General features: G+C 45.4%; 1 protein-coding gene across 1 annotated transcript in view; it reads right to left on the bottom strand.

Annotated features, from left to right (window-relative positions):
* COL6A2 (collagen type VI alpha 2 chain) overlaps positions 1–11571 on the bottom strand; it is a 45271-nt gene extending 33700 nt beyond the window's left edge. The window contains exons 1-10 of the mRNA XM_056856057.1: positions 11466–11571; positions 9829–10427; positions 8412–8432; positions 7286–7351; positions 6390–6443; positions 4596–4640; positions 3304–3330; positions 2511–2537; positions 2377–2421; positions 957–1010 (exon numbers count right to left, since the gene is read on the bottom strand). Of these exons, the coding sequence (XP_056712035.1) occupies positions 957–1010; positions 2377–2421; positions 2511–2537; positions 3304–3330; positions 4596–4640; positions 6390–6443; positions 7286–7351; positions 8412–8432; positions 9829–10427; positions 11466–11568 (1041 nt within the window). The 5' untranslated portion in view covers positions 11569–11571. The remainder of the gene's footprint in view (positions 1–956; positions 1011–2376; positions 2422–2510; positions 2538–3303; positions 3331–4595; positions 4641–6389; positions 6444–7285; positions 7352–8411; positions 8433–9828; positions 10428–11465) is intronic.
* Between the last annotated feature and the right edge of the window lie 7809 nt (positions 11572–19380).

The raw sequence follows: 19380 nt of genomic DNA on the forward strand, positions 1-19380 counted from the left end.
ATCCCACAGTTCAATAAAATGACCCCTTCCCTCCCTTTTGGAGGCTCACATCTGCTGGAGGCCCCGGAGGATAGCTTGGTATGCTTAACCCTCAAGGACTCCTATATGGCTCCCTGGCTCCAGCATTTTGAACATAAGCTATCACTTGTATATTTGAAGGTGGAAGACCTTTTCTTCTGAAGATCAATGTAAAAAACATGTGGCCAAATTGATCTGTGATAGAGATAAGAGTTACACACATTTTGATGCTCGGAGGACATGTTCTCCACTTGCCCTGGGCCTGTTATCTAAGGGTAATCTTCCTTCTTATATGGATTCTCTGGTTAGTCCAAAGTTATGTAGAATCTTGATGCTTTCACGATTTAATTGCCCCTTTTCAATGGTTTTGCTGGGCCATATGCTAAAGATCCCTTTTTCAAACCGGCTGTGTCCCTGCCCTCTTCAGTCAGTGGACTTCTTGGTACATATCCTTTTGCACTGTCCTTAAGTGTACCAACTTAGGCTAAAATGGATTATACCATGTTTTAACAAATGGTCCACATCTTCTCGGGCAACTTTGGAGCAAAAGGTTCAGTTCCTCTTAGAGGACTCTGACCCGCAGTGTACTTATTTTGTTGTTCGTTTCTTTGGAGGCTGCAGAGAAGAGACGAAGGGAGGTGTTTTTAGAGATGGGTCTTATTTAAGTTTTATGGTTTTATTGTTCAAGACCTCGGTCTAAGAACAGGGGGAAAGAAAGAGAGATGCTCACATCTGCAAGAACTTCTTTTTCTCTTGCAATGAGCCAAGAAACTCAAGAAGGGCACTACACACTGAATTCACAGAGGACCCCAAGTGTTCCCTCTGCATGCTCTGTATTGCAAGTGTAACTCCTACAATTGGACTTCATCCCAGATGTTCAGGAGAACCCTGCGGTCAAATACCACAGCTGGAAAACATGTCACAGTGCTTGTTCTTACCCTGTCCCCTGGGTCGCCCTTACAGCCAGGAGCTCCAATACGCCCAAGCTTGCCCTAGAATGATCCAACAGAGGAAAGAGAAATATGATTAGAGAAAAGATTGTAGATGTTTGAACACACACACACACACACACACACACACACACAAGAACCAGACAATAGGTTCATCAAGGTCAGTATTGTCTACTCTGATTGACAGTGCCTCTCCAGGGTCTCAGGCAGGGGTCTTTCATGTCACACACTGTCTGGTCCTTTTTTAACTAGAGATGACTGGAATTGAATCTGGGGCCTTCTGCGAGCTGAGCACAGGCTCTTCCACTGAGCCACAGCCCCTCCCTTCCATCTATTCGCAAAAGATCTAGCCCTAATTAGTCAATTATTTATACTGTTTTATACCAAGCTGTTCTGAGAAGATGTTTAGGGATGTTACTGAATTTCAGGGCAACTCTGGTTTGAGTTGAAAACTTAAGTTTCCTTTTACGGTTTCTCCACACTTGAGACAAAACTGCTATTTTTCTGGGCCATATCATTAAAGGAAACTTGATAGAAATATTGACAAGTCAAACTGATGTCTATTTATCAACTGGACAAATACGATGTAAAAACTGCGACTAAATGGCATGAAACAAACACACCCCAAAATTGGAGTTGTGGCAAAGAAAACGGGTTAGATGAAAACGGTCTCCTTCATCACGCACAAAATTGAAAAGCGGAAACAAAATACACATTTGTACTTCCGTACAAAATTTGCACCCACATTGATGGGTGCACAATTGAACAATAAAATTATAAAGCAAGAACATTAGAACATGAGAAGAGCCCTGCTGCATGAGACCAGAGGTTCATCTAATCCAGCACCTCTTTTTCCACATAGTGGCCAACCAGTTACTTTGGAGGGCCAACAAACAGGGCACAGAGGAGATGCTCACTGATCTCTGGAGATCAGTCGTAATAGCTGGAGATCAGGTGTAATAGCAGGAGATCTCCAGCTACGACCTGGAAGTTGGCAACCCTAGAGCATCTCAACCTCAAAACTTTCTGAAGAGAATTCAGAGGATGGCTAAAGCCACAACGGGCATCCATTTTTGCAACATTGCCATATGTAATGGTGGTAGAAAGTGCCGTCAAGTCGCAGCCAACTTATGGCAACCCTGTAGGGTTTTCGGGGCAAGAGACATTCAGAGGTGGTTTGCCATTACTTGCCTCTGCGTAGATACCCTGGACTTCCTTGGTGGTCTCCCATCTGGATACTGGCCGTGGCTAACCCTGCTTAGATTCTGAGATCTGACAAGATGGGGCTTGCCAGGGCATTCTAGATCAGGGCCCTTGCCATACATAGCCCTGAGCAACAGGGCAGTGGACTAGTGCTTGAAAGGATAAGAAATAAAGGATAAAGTTATCTTGATTTTTCATTAACTACCTTCTGTCCATCCGTGCCGTTCCTTCCAGCTAAGCCACCGGCCCCCTGAAATAAAAGAAGCAGAGCATCAGAAGCAGCTTCCACCACGAATTTAGAGCTGGGGTAGCAGGTAAGATTGGAAGGCCGGGCCTTACCTTTCGGCCATCTCCTCCAAATTCACCCTGCAAAAGAAAAGAGGAAGAGCCATGAGTCTGGCTGAGTTACTGGCTTAAGGCCAGTCCAATTGGAATGGCAGACTGTCAAACAGTATCATCTCCTTTCTACAGGTAAGCCATGATTTAGAACATTGCAAAACATTATCCTTTAACACACACTTGCAAACCGATTTCCGTGCACACACTCTTACCTTATGCACCTATTATTTGAGAATAACTCAAACTAACCATTTTTCCAAGTTTTTCCCCCTGTCAAATTGCAGCCGATTTATGTGACCCCACAGGGTTTTCAAGGCCAGAGACGTTCAGAGGTGGTTTGCCTGCTTCTGCCTAGTGACCCTGGTATTCCTTGGTGGTCTCCCATCCCAGTATTGACCAGGGCCAATCCTGTTTAGCTTCTGAGATCTGGGCTATCCAGGTCAGGGCCTTCAAGTATTGGCTTCCACAGAATTCTTCTGGACTATTGACAGTGGCATAATTCTTAGTAGGACAACACTTCCCATAAGAACTGTTTCTATTTCCTGACCAATCTATGACTTCTGAAACATTCATTAAAATTGCCAAAAAGGCACAAGCAAAACCTCACTTTCAAATATACACAAGGCTACTATTTGATTTCCTTTCTGTACAAAAAAAATCCCTGACATTTACATTGGTGACATCTTCAAGGACACTAATCTTGAACTGAATTTTTTTTAAGCACAATCTCTTTTTCAAAAGCACGATATACTTTCCCAGAATTTTCTGAAAAAAACAAAACAAAATGTTTTACCTTTTCTCCTTTTAGCCCGTGAACGCCCTACAGGAGGGAAGGGGGAAAAAGTCTGTTAGTGCTTACTGAAATGTTTTAATGATACCTGTCTTTATGTTTACAACAGATAGGGTATTAGGACTAGGGTGGATGGATTTCAATCAGAGACTTTTTTAAAAAAACATGTTTGCTCTAAAGCAGGTCTGGTCTCATGCTTTTTAAGGGAACGTAGCCCTCCCAAGACTTAGATGCATTTTCCCTTGGGCATCCAGTTTGCAAACCTCATCCAAGGCTGCTTCCCCACCTCTTAGGGTTGCCAGGTCCCTCTTCAGTACCGGCGGGAGGTTTTTGGGCTGGAGCCTGAGGAAGGTGGGGTTTGGGGAGGGACTTCAATGCAATAGAGTTCAATAGCCAAAGCAACTCCCAAGTACCATTATTCTATTTGGTAAATATCTTCCATCTGTGGGTCTGGTTTCCTTCTCTGGATTGGTTTCACTTACACTGATCTTCTTGATTTCAGAACATTTTGAATTCTGATTTCTTTATTTAAAATTCTTCTACCTTGTCTTTCTCCCCAAAAGGGACCCAAAGTAGGTTTAAACAACATTTAAAAATAACACTTGTAAAACACAATTGCAACAGGATAAGTACAGTTCAGGTGTCCCCAAAAACCTTCCTGAACAACTTGCTTTTGCAGAATCCCTTCAAGGTGAAAAGGGGAAGGGCCATCCGGACATACCCACAGGACAGTGGCAGGAGGCGACGCCAGAGAGGAACAGCTAAGACCACCAGAGGTGCCATGTTGATACAAGGAAAGATGATCCTTCGGTCACCCAACACTTCTGACAGACCTACTCAGCTTGGTGTCGGATTTGTTAATGTAGCTTTCCGGCCCTTCCCGATGTCACTCTTACCTTTCTGTGTACCGTGGACCATTTTCCTTAGACCGTTCCCACATTCTCAATCTAGTACAAAACCTGAGATAGTCTGGACTGCAGTGGATATTGGTTTGGCCCCCCACTTGGGTGTTGGCCAAAATCGTGGATGTGATTCATCAACACCGCAGCCATTCAGGTTATCACAGCAGGACATTTTCCTACCACACTTCCTGTTAAAGGACCAATTCTCTTCTTCCTCACTAGCCCTTTGGGACTGAACACATGCCTCTTCACAATGCCACTGAACAAGGGCTAATTTGGCAATGGGTGAACTGCTAAGATGAATTTAACCACCTCTCCTTCCATGTTCCCTTGCTTAGTTAGGAAAGAGATGACAAGAACAAATGGTGAAGCCTGAAACACACAATACTGTACCTTGGGACCGGGATGCCCAATTGGTCCTTCAATTCCTGGGTCACCCTGTATTAAAAAAATACCATGTTATTATTAGTAGTCTTAAAGAGCATCTGTAGAGTGTTTAAAGAGCATTATAAAGACCATCATTCATCACTGCCATACTTTGCCCGTTAAATTGTTGTGGCTTTTATCCTATAAGTGATGAAACTAAGCTGTGAAGACTCTGGAGGCACAAGGCAGTTCTGGAGAGATGCTGAAGAGGCTTGAAACAGGCATGGCTTCTCACAGTGCATTTATTTTGGCCCGTTTGTTAAATGCATCATCCTGTTTAGCCAGTATAAATCAGTATAACAGATTTTGTATTAGGAGGGTAGTTGTGCCGGTCAGCAGTGGAAGAGCTAAATTCAAGTCTAGTAGCACCTCAAAAACCCACAAGATTTTCGAGGTATAAGCTTTTGACAAAGGAAGCTTTGACACTGTTCAGGGCCAAATTGGCCATTAAAGTAGAATTGGCCATTAAAGTAGAAAGGAGCTTTGACACTGGAAAGTGTGTACTTGTCGGTGTCTACAGTGCTAATGGCCTCTAGATCTAATATCATCACAGCATTCTACAATCACATGTTACTTTTCTAAAAAATCCCCAGGTTTCAAAAAGGTTCTGTGCTAAATTAAATTGTTCCATGTCTATATTACAGATTATTGTGTGATAAAAAACATGGGTGGGGGGAGCAGGCACAGGCAGATAATGGGAGCTTTGTGCCAGGATGAAGCCCTTCCAGTCTGCACGGGGAAGAAGAAGAGTTGGCTTTTATATGTTGACGTTCTCCACCACTTAAGGAAGAATCAAACCGGTTTACAATCACCTTCCTTTCCCCCTCCCCACAACAGACACTTTGTGAGGTAGGTGAGGCTGAGATAGCTGTGAGTAGCCCAAGGTCACCCAGCTGGCCTTATGGGTAGGAGTGGGGAAACTAACCCGGGTCACCAGATTAGCCTCTGCCGCTCATGTGGAGGAGTGGGGAATCAAATCCGGTTCTCCAGATTAGAGCCCACTGCTCCAAACCACCGCTCTTACCCACTACACCGCGCTGGGAGAGTCAGGGCCAGGCCCGCTCAGCAGTGAGTGAATGGCAAGAAATCTGAAGCTCTTTAAAGCTCTCAAATACATCCCCCTTCCTCAAGGAATTTTCCTTGTTCATTGACAAGAGGCATAACAAGGTTTATAATAGAGTCTGAGACAAAATGCACCAGAGCCTCTGTTAAACCCTGTCTGTGGATTCTGCATTTCTTGCTCATATACACCAAGAATGTACAAATTTAATACACCACACCATTTCCTGCCATTGATAAATTCTGGAGTTTTTTTGGTTTGTTTTTTGGACTAACAATTTTATCACCAGATTCAAATACCAGTTCTGAGGATTACAGGCTGATTGTGAGACTTAAATATCAACCCCAAACTGATATGTAGATCTGTGTATGATTGAGTTGCCGACTCTGAGTTGGTAAATTTGTTGAGATTTGGGGGTGAAGCCCGAAGAGGGTGGGGTTTGAGGAAGGGAGAGGGCAGAGCAGGGTATAATGCCATGGAGTCTCCCCTTCAAAGCGGCCATTTTCTCCAGGAGAATTGATCGTCTGAAGATCAGTTGTAATTCCGGGAGATCTTCAGGCCCCATCTGGAGGTTGTCATCCCTATAATCAGATCTGATCCTGAATATCTGAATGTACAATATCCCAAATGGCTTCAGTGGTTTGTACAGAATATGATCAATGAAGGAATTATTTGGATTGTCACATTTCCCACTTACTCACCTGTCGTCCTTTAATGCCAGGTACTCCGGGGCCTCCCATGTTACCTTTTGCACCCTAGAAGAAAAGCCAATATCAGTGAGTGCAACATTTCCACTGCAAGAAAAATGGCAAATAAATTTAGCAGTAGCCCAAATGTTTGCCTTAGGCAAATAGCAATGCGGAGCTAGTATCTCAGAATTTAGCCATATGGTCGGATTTTACAGGAATTTGCATCAGTTTCTGGTAGGGGCACACCACCACCTACAATCAAGCAGGCAGAAGCCCCCAACCCCCCAGTAACTAGAGTCAAACCAATGTGGTGAGTGAATATAGTGGTGGTGGAAAGTGCCGCCAAGTCGCAGCCCACTTATGTTGACCCCTCATGGGGTTTTCAAGGCAAGAGACAAAACGAGCCGGTTTGCCATTGCCTGCCTCTTTGTAGTAACTCTGGACTGCCTTAAGGGTCTCCCATCCAAGTACTAACCAGGAACCCTACTTAGCTGCTGAGATCTGACAAGATCGGGCTAGCCTGGCCCATCCAGGTCAGAGATGAGTGAGCATGGATCTCCACAAATGTGGGTTTGTAGTTCCCACTACTTTAAGAAGATAATGTGTTGGATCCAACTGGCTTTTCTACTGATGACAAACAGGAGGAGCTGATCCCCTTTGATCACCAAAAGGTCTACGCTGGGGATCATGGGACCTACATGGACAAAAGCCATATGGAATGGGGTAGTTGTGTAGCAAGGGTGGGAGTTGGGTGTGACTGGGCAAAAAAGTTGGTGGGATCCAAACCATTCTGAAGATATTGCACAGCAACAGTGAAACGATCACACCCACTACATTACAAGCTGTCTTCAAGCTCCTTGTTTTTCTCTGTCACCCACCGATTTCATTTAAGATATCGTTCCACTTACCTTTTGTCCTCGGAAGCCCTTGGGACCGGCTGGGCCTTCAATTTCTAGGCAGCGCATTTTGTAGCACTGAAATCAATTAGAATGAAAATTCAGTGAAGTTTTTGTAGTTAAAGACTTGATAGATTTTATCATTTCAGGAAAAGAGACCCTGGAACTAGGGGGGAAAGGTGACATTTGAGTGGTAGACCTTCACGATTCGTTTACCACAGAGGTCTGTTCAGTGACTCTGAGGTTTCTACTCCAGTTATGGTGTACAGTTCCAAGAAGGAAGGCCAAAATTGTTGTCATGCACGCTTGGGTCTCTTGCTAGGAATGTCAAGCAGGCATCTCTTCTGCAGGTATCTGTCTTTTGAGCTAGGTACCTATCAAACTTGGCCTTTCGTTGTTCATCCTTTCTAACTCCTAAAGGGCAATTCATATGATAACATGACAACACGCGGAATGACGAGTATCCAACAATCTGCAGACATGGTACAGAGCGACTTTCACACTTTCCTTTCCCACTGCAGGCCATGGATTTCCCTGAAATTTGTTTTTTCGGGGGAGGGCAGTGGACCCTCAAGGAGATTATAGGGGGTAAGTGGTGGTCTTTAGCAGGAGGGGAATCAGCAGAAATCGTGCCCCCCCATTCTGAAGACTTAAGTACCTTTAAGTCTTAAGTGCCACTGCGTATTTGAGTGGCTGCTATTGTATTCAGCAGTCGAAAATCATAGATCTAATCATGGGTGGAGGTGAAAACTGAAAATTGAGAACTCTTCTCATAAAAACCATTAGTTAACCACAGAACTGTAGCAATCTTTGCAGGCGGTGCTAACAATTATTCAGTGAAGATCAAATGACAGAGTATCATGAGTTAATGTCTATAATGAACTGATCCATAAAGCAGATAAGCCAGAGTGTATGGATTTAGACAGGTTTGTAAACCTGATCTCATGAGGGTTAACCTGCTAAGCAGTTAGCAGGTCCTATTGCGTTTAAGTATCTATGTTCAGGAAGTTTGTCCATTTGAAGCTCATAGCTGTCCAAATGGCTCTTTGGTGCTCTGGATGTATTTTGGGGACTTGTCATTTTTCACCAGTACATGGAGCAATGTTGGTTGGAAACATGAGGAGGTTAGAGTACTTACCTCTCCATAGGCTTCATGTTTCTGTTGGGGAAAGGATAAAAAGAAAAATGGGTAAGGTAAGTTCAGGTCATTACAGAAGAAACAAAACAGACGCAGCTCCCCCCACCCCACCCCAAGTATCGATCATAGAATCATAGACTCACAGAATAGAATCATAAAGTTGGAAGGAACCACCAGGGCCATCTAGTTCAACCCCCTGCATAATGCAGGAAATTCACAACTACCTCCCCGCCACACCCCAGTGACCCCTATTCCATGCCCAGAAGATGGCCAAGATGCCCTCCCTCTCATGAACTGCCTAGGGTCATAGAATCAGCATTGCTGATGCTGGTCTCAGAACACTGTACATGTGCCTTCTGTGCAAACATGGGTTCTGGCACTGAACTTGGCCTCTTTAGCACTTCTGCTCTCCAATTTCTAAAAGGCTGTAAGCACATACCGCTGATGGGTATACAGAAATGTTGATACTCTCTAGCAAACAATTGAAGGGCTGAGTAAACTTAAGGGTCAAGGATATTTCCCAGTTTCTGGGTTCTGCCCCTGGGCTTCTCATGCTTGATACTGCTAGCCACGAAACACAGCACAGTGCCCCCAGGCACCCTGCCTGCTGTAACTGCAGTTCTCGCCAGGAAAATCCACATTTTGTCAACAATTTGAATTTTGCTGATTAGGGAAGTATTTTTCTGTGAAGCTGATCTTTTCCCATTACTTTTTTTGTGAAGTCGACCTTTGCAGACACATCCATGTCCACTCCCACCCCCAAAATCACACCATGGAATGCAACTTGTGTCTCACAAGCCTTGTCCAAATAGTTCCAACTATTTAAGTAAGACTGACTCTTGAGAAACAGCATTCATTAGAACATAAGAAGAGCCCTGCTGGATCAAACCAGTTTAGCATCTAGTCAAGCATCCTGTCTCACACAGTGGCCAAACAGTTCCAGGAAGAACCAGCTTACAATCACCTTCCCTTCCCCTCCCCACAACAGACAACCTGTGAGGTAGGTGGGGCTAAGAGAGCTCTAGCGAACTGTGACTAGCCCAAGGTCACTCAGCAGGCTTCATGTGAAGGAGTGGGGAAACCAACCCAGTTCACCAGATTAGCGTCCACTGCTCATGTGGAGGAGTGGGGAATCCAATCCGGTTCTCTAGATCAGATCCCACCACTCCAAACCACCGCTCTTAACCACTACACCATGCTGACCAAGGCCCTCCCCTGCAGTTGCCTCCTGGCACTGGTATTCACGTTTACTGCCAATGAAAGTAGAGGTTTTTGATATTCACCATAGCTAGTAACCACTGATAGACCAATTCCCCATAAATCTGTCTAACCCCCTTTTAAAGCTGTCTATGCCTGTGGCCATCACTAATAAGAACATAAGAACATTGCTCCTGAAAAGAAAGTTTTCAGTCCTTACCATAACTTGGATGATCCTATCAATGGTGTCCACATCGACCTCAATGGCATCTTTCTTCGTGGTGGCATAATTGTTTCGGTATAGTTCATGTGGGGAGTTGGCAATCTCTCGGAGCCCGGTTTCGTAGATGTTCTGACTCGGGGCCACTGCAAAGAGCTTGATGTCTGCATCTCGTGCTCTTTCCGCCTGCATCTTCATCCCTCCGCAGGGACTGCCCGTCACATGACCATCCGTGATTACAATCGCGTACTTCACTCCCTGGGGCGCCTTGGTAAGTATCTGTTCCGTCATGTTGGAGAGAGCACAATCCGTAAAAGTGCCTCTGCCGATGTACTGAATGCTCTTCAGCTGGTTTAAGTACACGTCCTTGCTGCTGGTGAACTCGCTGTAAATCTTCACCACGTCTGAAAAGTGAAGTCCCCCGAATTGCCAAGTGATTGACACCTGGTTCTGGTAAAGTTCATTCTCTAGCCTAGTGATGAATTCAGGGATAAACAATTTGATGTTATCCACCAGGCTCTGGATCGGCATCGTCTGCAGGGCAACGCTCTCCGAGGTGTCAATCACAAAGTACACGCTGATCGGGCAGTCGGGTTTATCTGTACGGAGAGACAGAGAAGGTGAATGCGCTGAAGAGATCTCGACATGACATTGGCGGATGTCATCATTGAGTCTGGATATGGTGGGTCGGTGCTATTTTTTTTTTTTTAACATAAAGGCTCAAATAGCAGTAAAGTACTGCTTTAACGGAAAATCCCCAGTTTCTGGTAGATTTCAAAATTATCATTAGGGGAATTTGTTCGCTGAGGCACCTTACAGCTCTTTGAGGTGAGACATGGCCAGAGGTGTTACATCTCCACACATGAGAGGTATCTATCTAATGTCACAGATTCCATTCTGATTTTGAAATATATTAGGGTCAGGAATTTTCAAATGAATTATTCCGCTCTTTCTTTTTATATATTTTCCTTCTTTGTTGCACACCCCACAAGGCTAAACTCCAAATCAGGAGATACCCTGGTCAAACATGTTCCACGAACATGTTAAATGGCATAAGACATAAGCCGTGACTTTTATAAGTTTAATAATTATTGTGTTAATTGCTTTTTATACTGTTTTGTTCATATTGTAAGCCACCTTGAGTTCTACAAAGGAGAAAGGCGGCTAACAAACATTTTAAATAAACAAATAAACATGCACCGTTTCTATTTCTTCTAATATATTGCCACTGTCCAAGCCCTGCATATAATTTAGAACTAGTTATGCATCCTATATGATGAATATCTTGAATCCATAGAAGCTATTTACAATTCTCGCTGACAGTTATGCAAGTGTAGCCATGGTATACACTTAAAATATATTCTTGCAATTTCAAGTAATGTTTTCCTTGAAATCTCCCCCTCTCTGGGTTAATTTCTTCCTCAGATCCTTAGGCATTCATTTATGTAATATCCCCAGATTTGGATCCTACAGGTTTCTTCCCGACAGTATTGGAGAGGTAGAAAGAACTGGCTTGCTAAGGGAAAGGAAGCTTATTCGCTGGAACGAGGCTCATTTTTGCATGTGCTCCACAATGTAAAGCCATGGCAAAAAGTATGTCAGAGGGATAAGGTAGGGTGGGGCTTAAGCGCTTTTACCTTCACAGGAAGATGAGCCACGAGCCACATCAACGTCATTTTGAGCAAGGAGGGGAACCACAGCTGTGTAGAGCAGAATGGCTAAAAAGGCACTGGGGAACATCTTGGCAATGCTACTGTACCCGTTGGGTCCTGTCAGGAGAAGAGAGCAACACAGAAATCAAACTGTATGTGAGAGGCAAGTTGACTAAGATGGTGAACACTTGGATGAAGCTACAGACAAGCAGCTTGGTCTTCTGGACACAACTTGGATTGTGAAGGTCTATGTCAGGGTTCCCCAATGTGATGCTCGTGAGCTCCATAGCACCCACGGACACCCACGGACACCACCTCTGGTAGCAGCCCCTTGTGTACTTTCTCTGGGAACATTATCTCAGGTTTTGCCACTATTTTCTTAAAATTTCAGATTTTTAGAAAGGTTAGGATTTGTATGCCAAATTAGTAAGTTTGCCAGCTCCGGGTTGAGAAATACCTGGAGATTTTGGGGCAGAGCCCGAGGAGGGCGGGATTTGGGGAGGGGAAGGACTTCAATGCCATAGAATCCAATTGTCAAAGCGGCCATTTTCCCCAGGTAAACTGATTTCTATCGGCTGGAGATCAGTTGTAATAGCAGCAGATTTCCAGCTAGTATCTGGTTGGCAACCCTACAGATTAGTGCTATGAGACCACAAGGAATACAAGTTTAATATGTTCATTGGGTTTTGTAACTCTCATACACATGCAAGACAAAATCCATAGCTTATCGACAACATCAGTTACATGGGAGGAAGTGGTTTGTTGGGAAAGGTGGAGGGCTGTTATATTGTGCTTTAACTACTAAAAGAGAAGATGCCTGCCCCTGCTAGACTCTTCCTCCAACCTACAGCACACCTTCCTTTGTGAGGTGATGTTGACAAAAAACTACTCGTAGATTTCTCTTTATGTTTCCAAAAGTGGGGGTAAGGTTGGGAAATTCCTGGAAATTTGGAGGTGGAACCTGGAGAGGGCAGGGTTTGGGGAGTGGAAGGACCTCAGCAGGGTATAATGCCATAGAGTCCACCCTCCAAAGCAGCCATTTTCTCCATGTAGGGTTGCCAACTGCCAGGTAGTAGCAGGAGATCTCCTGCTAATTCAACTGATCTCCAGCCGATAGAGATCAGATCACCTGGAGAAAAATGGCCGCTTTGGCCATTGAACTCTATGGCATTGAAGTCCCTCCCCTCCCCAAACCCCGCCCTCCTCAGGCTCAGCCCCCAAAATCTCCCGCCGGTTGAGAAGAGGGACCTGGCAACCCTATCTCCAGGGGAACTGATCTCTGTAGTCTGGAGATCAGTTGGAATGCCAGGAGATCTCCAGGCCCCACCTGGAGGTTGGCATTCCTAGGCTAGAGCCATAATGTCTCCAAGGAAAAGGTGGAACTTCACAGAGGGGGGCAAGGAGCTATTCCCCCACAACCCCCCTGTAGCTACCGGCCTGATCCCAAGCACGGCTGAATACGTTCGAAGTTGTCTGCGCAGGGCGGCTCTTGACCTTCGGTTTCACGGTTGCTTATTAAGGGTCTGCTTGGCAAATCTTAAGAACATAAGAAAACCAATGCTGGATCAGACCCCACGGCCCATCAAGTCCAGCAGTCTGTTCCCACAGGGGCCAACCAGGTGTCCAAACAACACCGGGCAACCTTCCTAAACAACACCGGGCAGTTTCTTCTAATTATTTATGAATGAACCCAAACCATCTTCATCCAGAAAGTACAAAACACAAGGAGTCACACGTCGTACGTGAGCAATATAGGAAAGTCAGGAGACAGCTCCCTGGCCTTAGTCTGTCTGTGTGGGCAGAGGCTTCCTCTGCGTCTCCAAAGTCAAAAAGGGCCAGAGTCCAGTAGCACCTTAAAGACTAACAAAAATATTTTCTGGTAGGGTATGAGCTTTCGTGAGCCACAGCTCACTTCTTCAGATACAGCTCTCGCTAGCAACTTCTTCTAAGGGCTGAGAAAGGTTCTGGCGAGGAGAATCTGAAATGTGTTTTCTGCCAGGATCACCGAAGGCTGTGTCTTTATAGAGAGGTTTTTTTTCCCCCAGTGTAAATTTTTTTATTGTTATAATATCAAACAAAACAAATGCAATAATAACAAAAAACATCAAAAGGAAATACAAAAGAGTATCGATTATCATTATACAAAGTTCTAAAATTCAACATAGCAAAAATACCCTTTTGGCCCTCCACCCACCTTAAAAAAGTGACCCATCACCTGACTTCCGCAGAAGTGTCTAAACAGTTTTGAAAATTATTATTAATAATAATAATAGAAAAGTAAATAAACTTGTTTCTATAACTCACTAAAATAGTAAAATCCATTTTTGCCAGTTTGTCCCAATATGTGATGGCCTTTGCCCAAGTTTTTTTGAATTCTTCCATATCGTTTCCATGTAGGAATTCTGTTAATTTGGCCATCCTCATATACGTCCACAATTTCTCTCGATTATAGAGAGTTTTTGAACCCAAAGACCTCACGCAACAAACACATTTGCCTCGTGTGGCATTAGAGGCCTCTCTGCCAAAACATGCCTTATTTTTCTGTTTTGTGTTATCCACCCTTGATTTGCAGTCCTCTGCAAGATTAAAAGGCACTGACTTTAATGGTTCTTGAGCCCACAAGACCATTTTTTTTCCTTTCAGCACCCCCTGACTCTTAAATTTCCCCGTGGAAAGCGTGCTTTTCGAGTTCCACCATCATTCCAGTTGCCCTTTTTAAAAAAAACAAAACAAAAATCTTTGAAAGTTTGCCAAGGCACAATGTGATCCAGTGGATCAAATGCTTGGTTTAGATCACTGGTTCCCAACCGGGGGTCCACGGACCCCCAGGGGTCCGCGAGAACTAAATTAAGGTCCACGAAACAAAGTTATAAACCCATAATAAATTAATATTTTCAATTAAAAGTTCTCTATTATAAAAATATATATTCAAATATTATTCTAAGTTTAATGTTCAACTAACAGTTATGATTAAAGTTTATTTTCAAATTCTCATAATTTTTATTTTGAACCTTGGGGTCCCTGCACCGAACAAAAAAGTCCTAGTGGTCCCTGGTCAAACAAAGGTTGGGAACCACTGGTTTAGATTTTAGAGAAACATATGGAGACTTTCATTTAGGATTATCAACTCCGTGTTGGGAAACTCCTGGAGATTTGTGGGGTGGAGCCTGGGGAGGACAAGGACCTCAGTGGGGTACAATGCCATAGAGTCCACCCTCCAAAGCAGCCATTTTCTCCAAGAGAACTGATCTCTGTAGTCTGTAATTCCGGGAAATCTCCTGGAGGTTGGCAACCCCACCTTTACTTAACACAGAGATTGGTTTTTAGCAGGTCTTAGGCCTGGTTCTCACAGGAGTGGTCAGGCTGTCCTTGAATTTCAGACTGCCATAGGGGTTCTCACCTGACTGAATTCCTTCCACACAGAAAACTAGCATGCCCATGGGAAAAAAGCCTTAGGCTATCTATTCCTAGTATCTAGTTTTCTGTGTGGAAGGGATTTTGGTATATGGACGAGCATTCATTCATGTGAGCAGTCTGAAACAGTGCAACCTAGAAACACGCTTCTTGTACCAGGGGGAAATGGGCTATATACACTCTCACCTAATTTGCCTCCGAAGGGTTTTGTGAAGAAAAAATGGGATCAAGGACTCTGGGATAAACCCAGGCCCGCTAGAACTCCCACAATAGTGTTGCCAACCTCCAGGTAGTAGCTGGAGATCTCCTGCTATTACAACTGATCTCCAGCCGACAGAGATCAGTTCCCCTGGAGGAAATGGCCACTTTGGCCATTGGACTCTATGGCATCGAAGTCCCTCCCCTCCCCAAACCCCGACCTCCTCAGGCTCCGCCAGTGGCGAAGGGGGACCTGGCAACCCTATCCCACAAGCTCTATGATGTTCTGAACTCGAGTCACCAAACAATGGACCCACGTTTAAAACCAGGGTCTGAAAAGGCCTTTACTGGCCTCAGGAAGGCAAAACTACACATTCCATAGTCCTCAGGTGGAGAGGGTTGCCAACCTCCAGGTACTAGCTGGAGATCTCCTGCTATTACAAATGATCTCCTGTCGATAGAGATCAGTTCCCCTGGAGAAAATGGCCACTTTGGTAATTGGACTCTATGGCACTGAAGTCCCTCCCCTCCCCAAACCTCGCCTTCCTCAGGCTCTGCCTCAAAACCTCCCGCAGGTGGCGAAGAGGGACCTGGAAACCCTAGAGGTGGAGTCCGAGCCATCACCAGAACAACCAGTCAGATATGTGCTTGTGACATGTTCCCGATTGGGAACTCAATTCTCAGTTAAGCAGGGCCTGATTTATATCCGGAACACAGCATGCGGGGAGCAGGTGCCAGTATGCCTCTTCCCATGCCATTTTCTCAGCTCAAAAGTATCCAGGGGAGTAGGGGCCTGGAAAGTAGGCAGCAGGAGGAGTAATTCCAGGAAGGGTCTGAAAACCTCTCAGAATTTCGACTGATCTCCAGATTACACTTCCCTCCCCAAACTCCATTCTCTGCAAGCCCCACCTCCAAATCTCCAGGGATATCCCATCCCAACCCAGATCTGGCTACAGGAGAGTGCTATATGGGGAATCCTTAGGGTTGCCAGTTCCAGGCTGGGAAATACCTGGAGATTTTGGGGGTGGAGCCTGAGGTGGATGGGAAGGGACTTCAATGCCACAGAGTTCACCTTCTAAAGCAGCCATTTGCTTCTGGTGAATTGATCTTTGTACCCTGGAGATCAGTTGTAATAGTGGGAAATCTCCAGCCACCACCTGGAAATTGGCAACCCTCAGAATCCTTCATGTGCCCCATGAGTAAATGTGAAGTACCCAAACAGAGCAAATAGCCCCCTTTCAGGTTGTGAAAACGGTACAGGCTTCCCTGGGTGACATCACCCAACCTTAGCGGCTTGGCTGGGGAGAGCCTAGAGCCCCAATGCTGAAGGACCTAGACTGCCCCACGCCCCACATCCCATCAGGTGGTGAAAGTTGCCCCCAAGGCCCCTTGCACGGAAGGGTGGCTACTCCAAAATCAACGTACCTCCTCCCATCAGGAAAGAGTGCCAGAGGAGAAGAAGAGGAAGGGCTTTGCTTCCCATCTGGGCAGTCCTGCCTCCTGAATGAACTGACTCGGTCACCAGTAGTGTGGAAGGAGAAGCAACTCACTTGGCAGGAAAGTGATAGGTTGGTTCTCCTTTTCCACTGGAAAGGGTGCCCACCTGCCAGGTGAGCAACGGCACCATGCGGGTCAAGTAGGGCACTGAGATGGAGGGAAGAGAAGGAGGAGGAGGAAGCAGCCAAAAATGCTGGAGAGGAGGAAAGGGGAAGATATCGCCTGAATGCCATCAGTTGACCATCACTGGTCTTCTATGGCCAAGGGATTAGGGTTGCCAGGTCCCTTTTCGCCACCAGCAGGAGATTTTGGGGGCGGCGCCTGAGGAGGGCGGGGTTTGGGGAGGGACTTCAATGCCACAGAGTCCAATTGCCAAAGCGGCCATTTTCTCCAGGGGAGCTGATCTCTACCTGCTGGAGATCAGTTGTAATAGCAGGAGATCTCTAGCTAAAACCTGGAGGCTGGCAACCCTACAAGGGATCCAGCAGCACTTTCAATAGAAGATGTTGCACCACATCTGCACCACAGCACATACCCTGCCACTAAGCCTCCAGCTCGTTTCTCTACTCTCCCCATCAACTGGAAGAAACGTCAGTTAATAAGCAACACTATAATTATTTACTCAAACAACTCAAACAACATCTACATACAGGGATGAATATAAATAGCGCGGTGATTTCCATCATTTAAGTATTTATTTTACCATATATTGTCTAGCCTACTCTTGTACTTACTATTGAATCTTTTAAAATCTTTCCCCAAGTAATATGTTTCTTATTATGTGTTTATTATGTTATCTCTAAAGGAGACTTTGGCATGAGTCCTCCTACATCATTTGTAGTAATCTCAGTTCCATTTGTAATTTGTCTCATGTTTAGCTTTTTATTAATATCGCATAATAAAAAATAGAAAAAGGGGGGAACCACCCCCTGGAAGAAACGTCTTTTCACTTAAAAGAGCATAGAGGAGAAAGCTTTCTAAAAGGAAAGTGTGCTGAGGCATGTCACTCCTCCACCCAACGTCCTGGTGGGAACTCCCTGGAAACGGGACGACAGAAGAAGAAGAAGAGCTGGGAGGTCCTAGGTTCAAACGTGTTGGAAGGAATGGACTGACCAAGGTTGCTGAATGCTAGCACAGACATCAGACGTTCAGAGGGGGTAGTAGAGTCAGCTAGGCAAGATAGGACACTCCTGGTACCTTTCCCTTGGTCCACTCTGCTACTGTCCCTTTGTTTACCGAGAATGCTACTCTTAGGAGTTCCTTCCTTCCTTCTGGCTTCCTCATTCCATCTCTCTAGGGTTGCCCATTTCCAAGTGGTGGCTGGAGATGTCCTGGGACTACAACTGATCTCCAGGCAACAGAGATCAGTTCACCTGGAGAAAATGGCTGCTTCGGCAGGTGGACTCTATGGCATTATGCCCCCATTGAAGTCCCCCCCTCCCCAAACCCTCCTCAGGCTCCACCCCCAAAATCTCCAGGTATTTCCCAATCCTGAGCGTGCAAACCAACTTCTCTCTCTTTCTCTCTCTCTGTCCACCATGAGGGCTGAACATAACTCTCTGCAATCTCTCTCTGCCCTTGCTTAGAAAGACAGCTAGAAGCTCATACCCTGCCTTTCCTGTCCAGTATGGCGTTCTTTAACTCTATTCCCTTCCTAAAGTAACAATCCTCAGTCTGGATTTATTCCCAAGCAGCAAGGGCATAATTCTGTTGTGCAAACCTAGCACAAAATTACTCTTGGCTTTGGGCAAGTCATAGGGTTGCCAACTCCAGGTTTGGAAATACCTAGAGATTTGAGGCTGCAGCCTGGGAGAGTAGGCTTTAGGGAGGGGAGGGACCTTGGTAGGGTACAGTGCTATGCAATCCACCTTCCAACGCAGCCATTTTCTCCAAGAGAAGTGGGATAAATATTTTAAATAAACGATTTATGAAGTCTGGAGTTCAGTTGTAATTCTGGGAGATCTCCAGCCCCCACCTAGAGGTTGCGCAGTAAGGATTACTGCGATCATGTATGCGATGTACATTGAGAACTCAAAAGCTGATTGTGGTTTTGGCCCATCCTTCCCCAAGGATCTCAGGGTGGTGCCCCCTGGTTCCTGGTTCCTCCCCTGCAAGTAGGGTTGCCAACCTCCAGGAACTAGCTGGAGATCTCCTGCTATTACCACTGATCTCCAGCCGATAGAGATCAGTTCCCCTGGAGAAAATGGCCGCTTTGGCAATTGGACTCTATGGCACTGAAATCCCTCCCCTCCACAAACCCCGTCCCCAAAACCTACTGCCGGTGGCGAAGAGGGACCTAGCAACCCTACCTGCAAGTGTTTCACGGCACTATGCTCACCAAGATTATACTTTAGCAACACTTCACTGTTCTTGGTGTGTGCACAAGAAGTTTCCAAATGCAGAGTCGGACCCCCCACTGGTAGCTCTTGTGTGAGCCCCCCAGCCCGAGGTCATTTTAGGGATCATACTTTTGGCATGTAACAAATGTCACGTGCTCTACCACTAAGCCACCAGCAACTCCATTCTGGTTAATGCTTGGAATCAAGATCCATAAGAGGAGCTAGGGTTGCCAGCTCTGGGTTGGGAAATACCTGGAGATTTTTGGGGCAGAGCCTGAGGAGGGTGGGGTTTGGAGAAGGGAGGGACTTCAATGCCATAGAGTGCGATTGCCAAAGTGGCCATTTTCTCCAGGCCATTTTCTCCAGGCTGGAGATCAGTTGTAATAGCAGGAGATCTCCAGCTAGTATCTGGAGGTTGGCAACCCTAAGAGGAACTCAGGTGCTGCATGTTA

The sequence above is a fragment of the Euleptes europaea genome, chromosome 10 (genome assembly GCF_029931775.1).
Source record: "Euleptes europaea isolate rEulEur1 chromosome 10, rEulEur1.hap1, whole genome shotgun sequence".
NCBI classification, from domain to species: Eukaryota; Metazoa; Chordata; class Lepidosauria; order Squamata; family Sphaerodactylidae; genus Euleptes; species Euleptes europaea.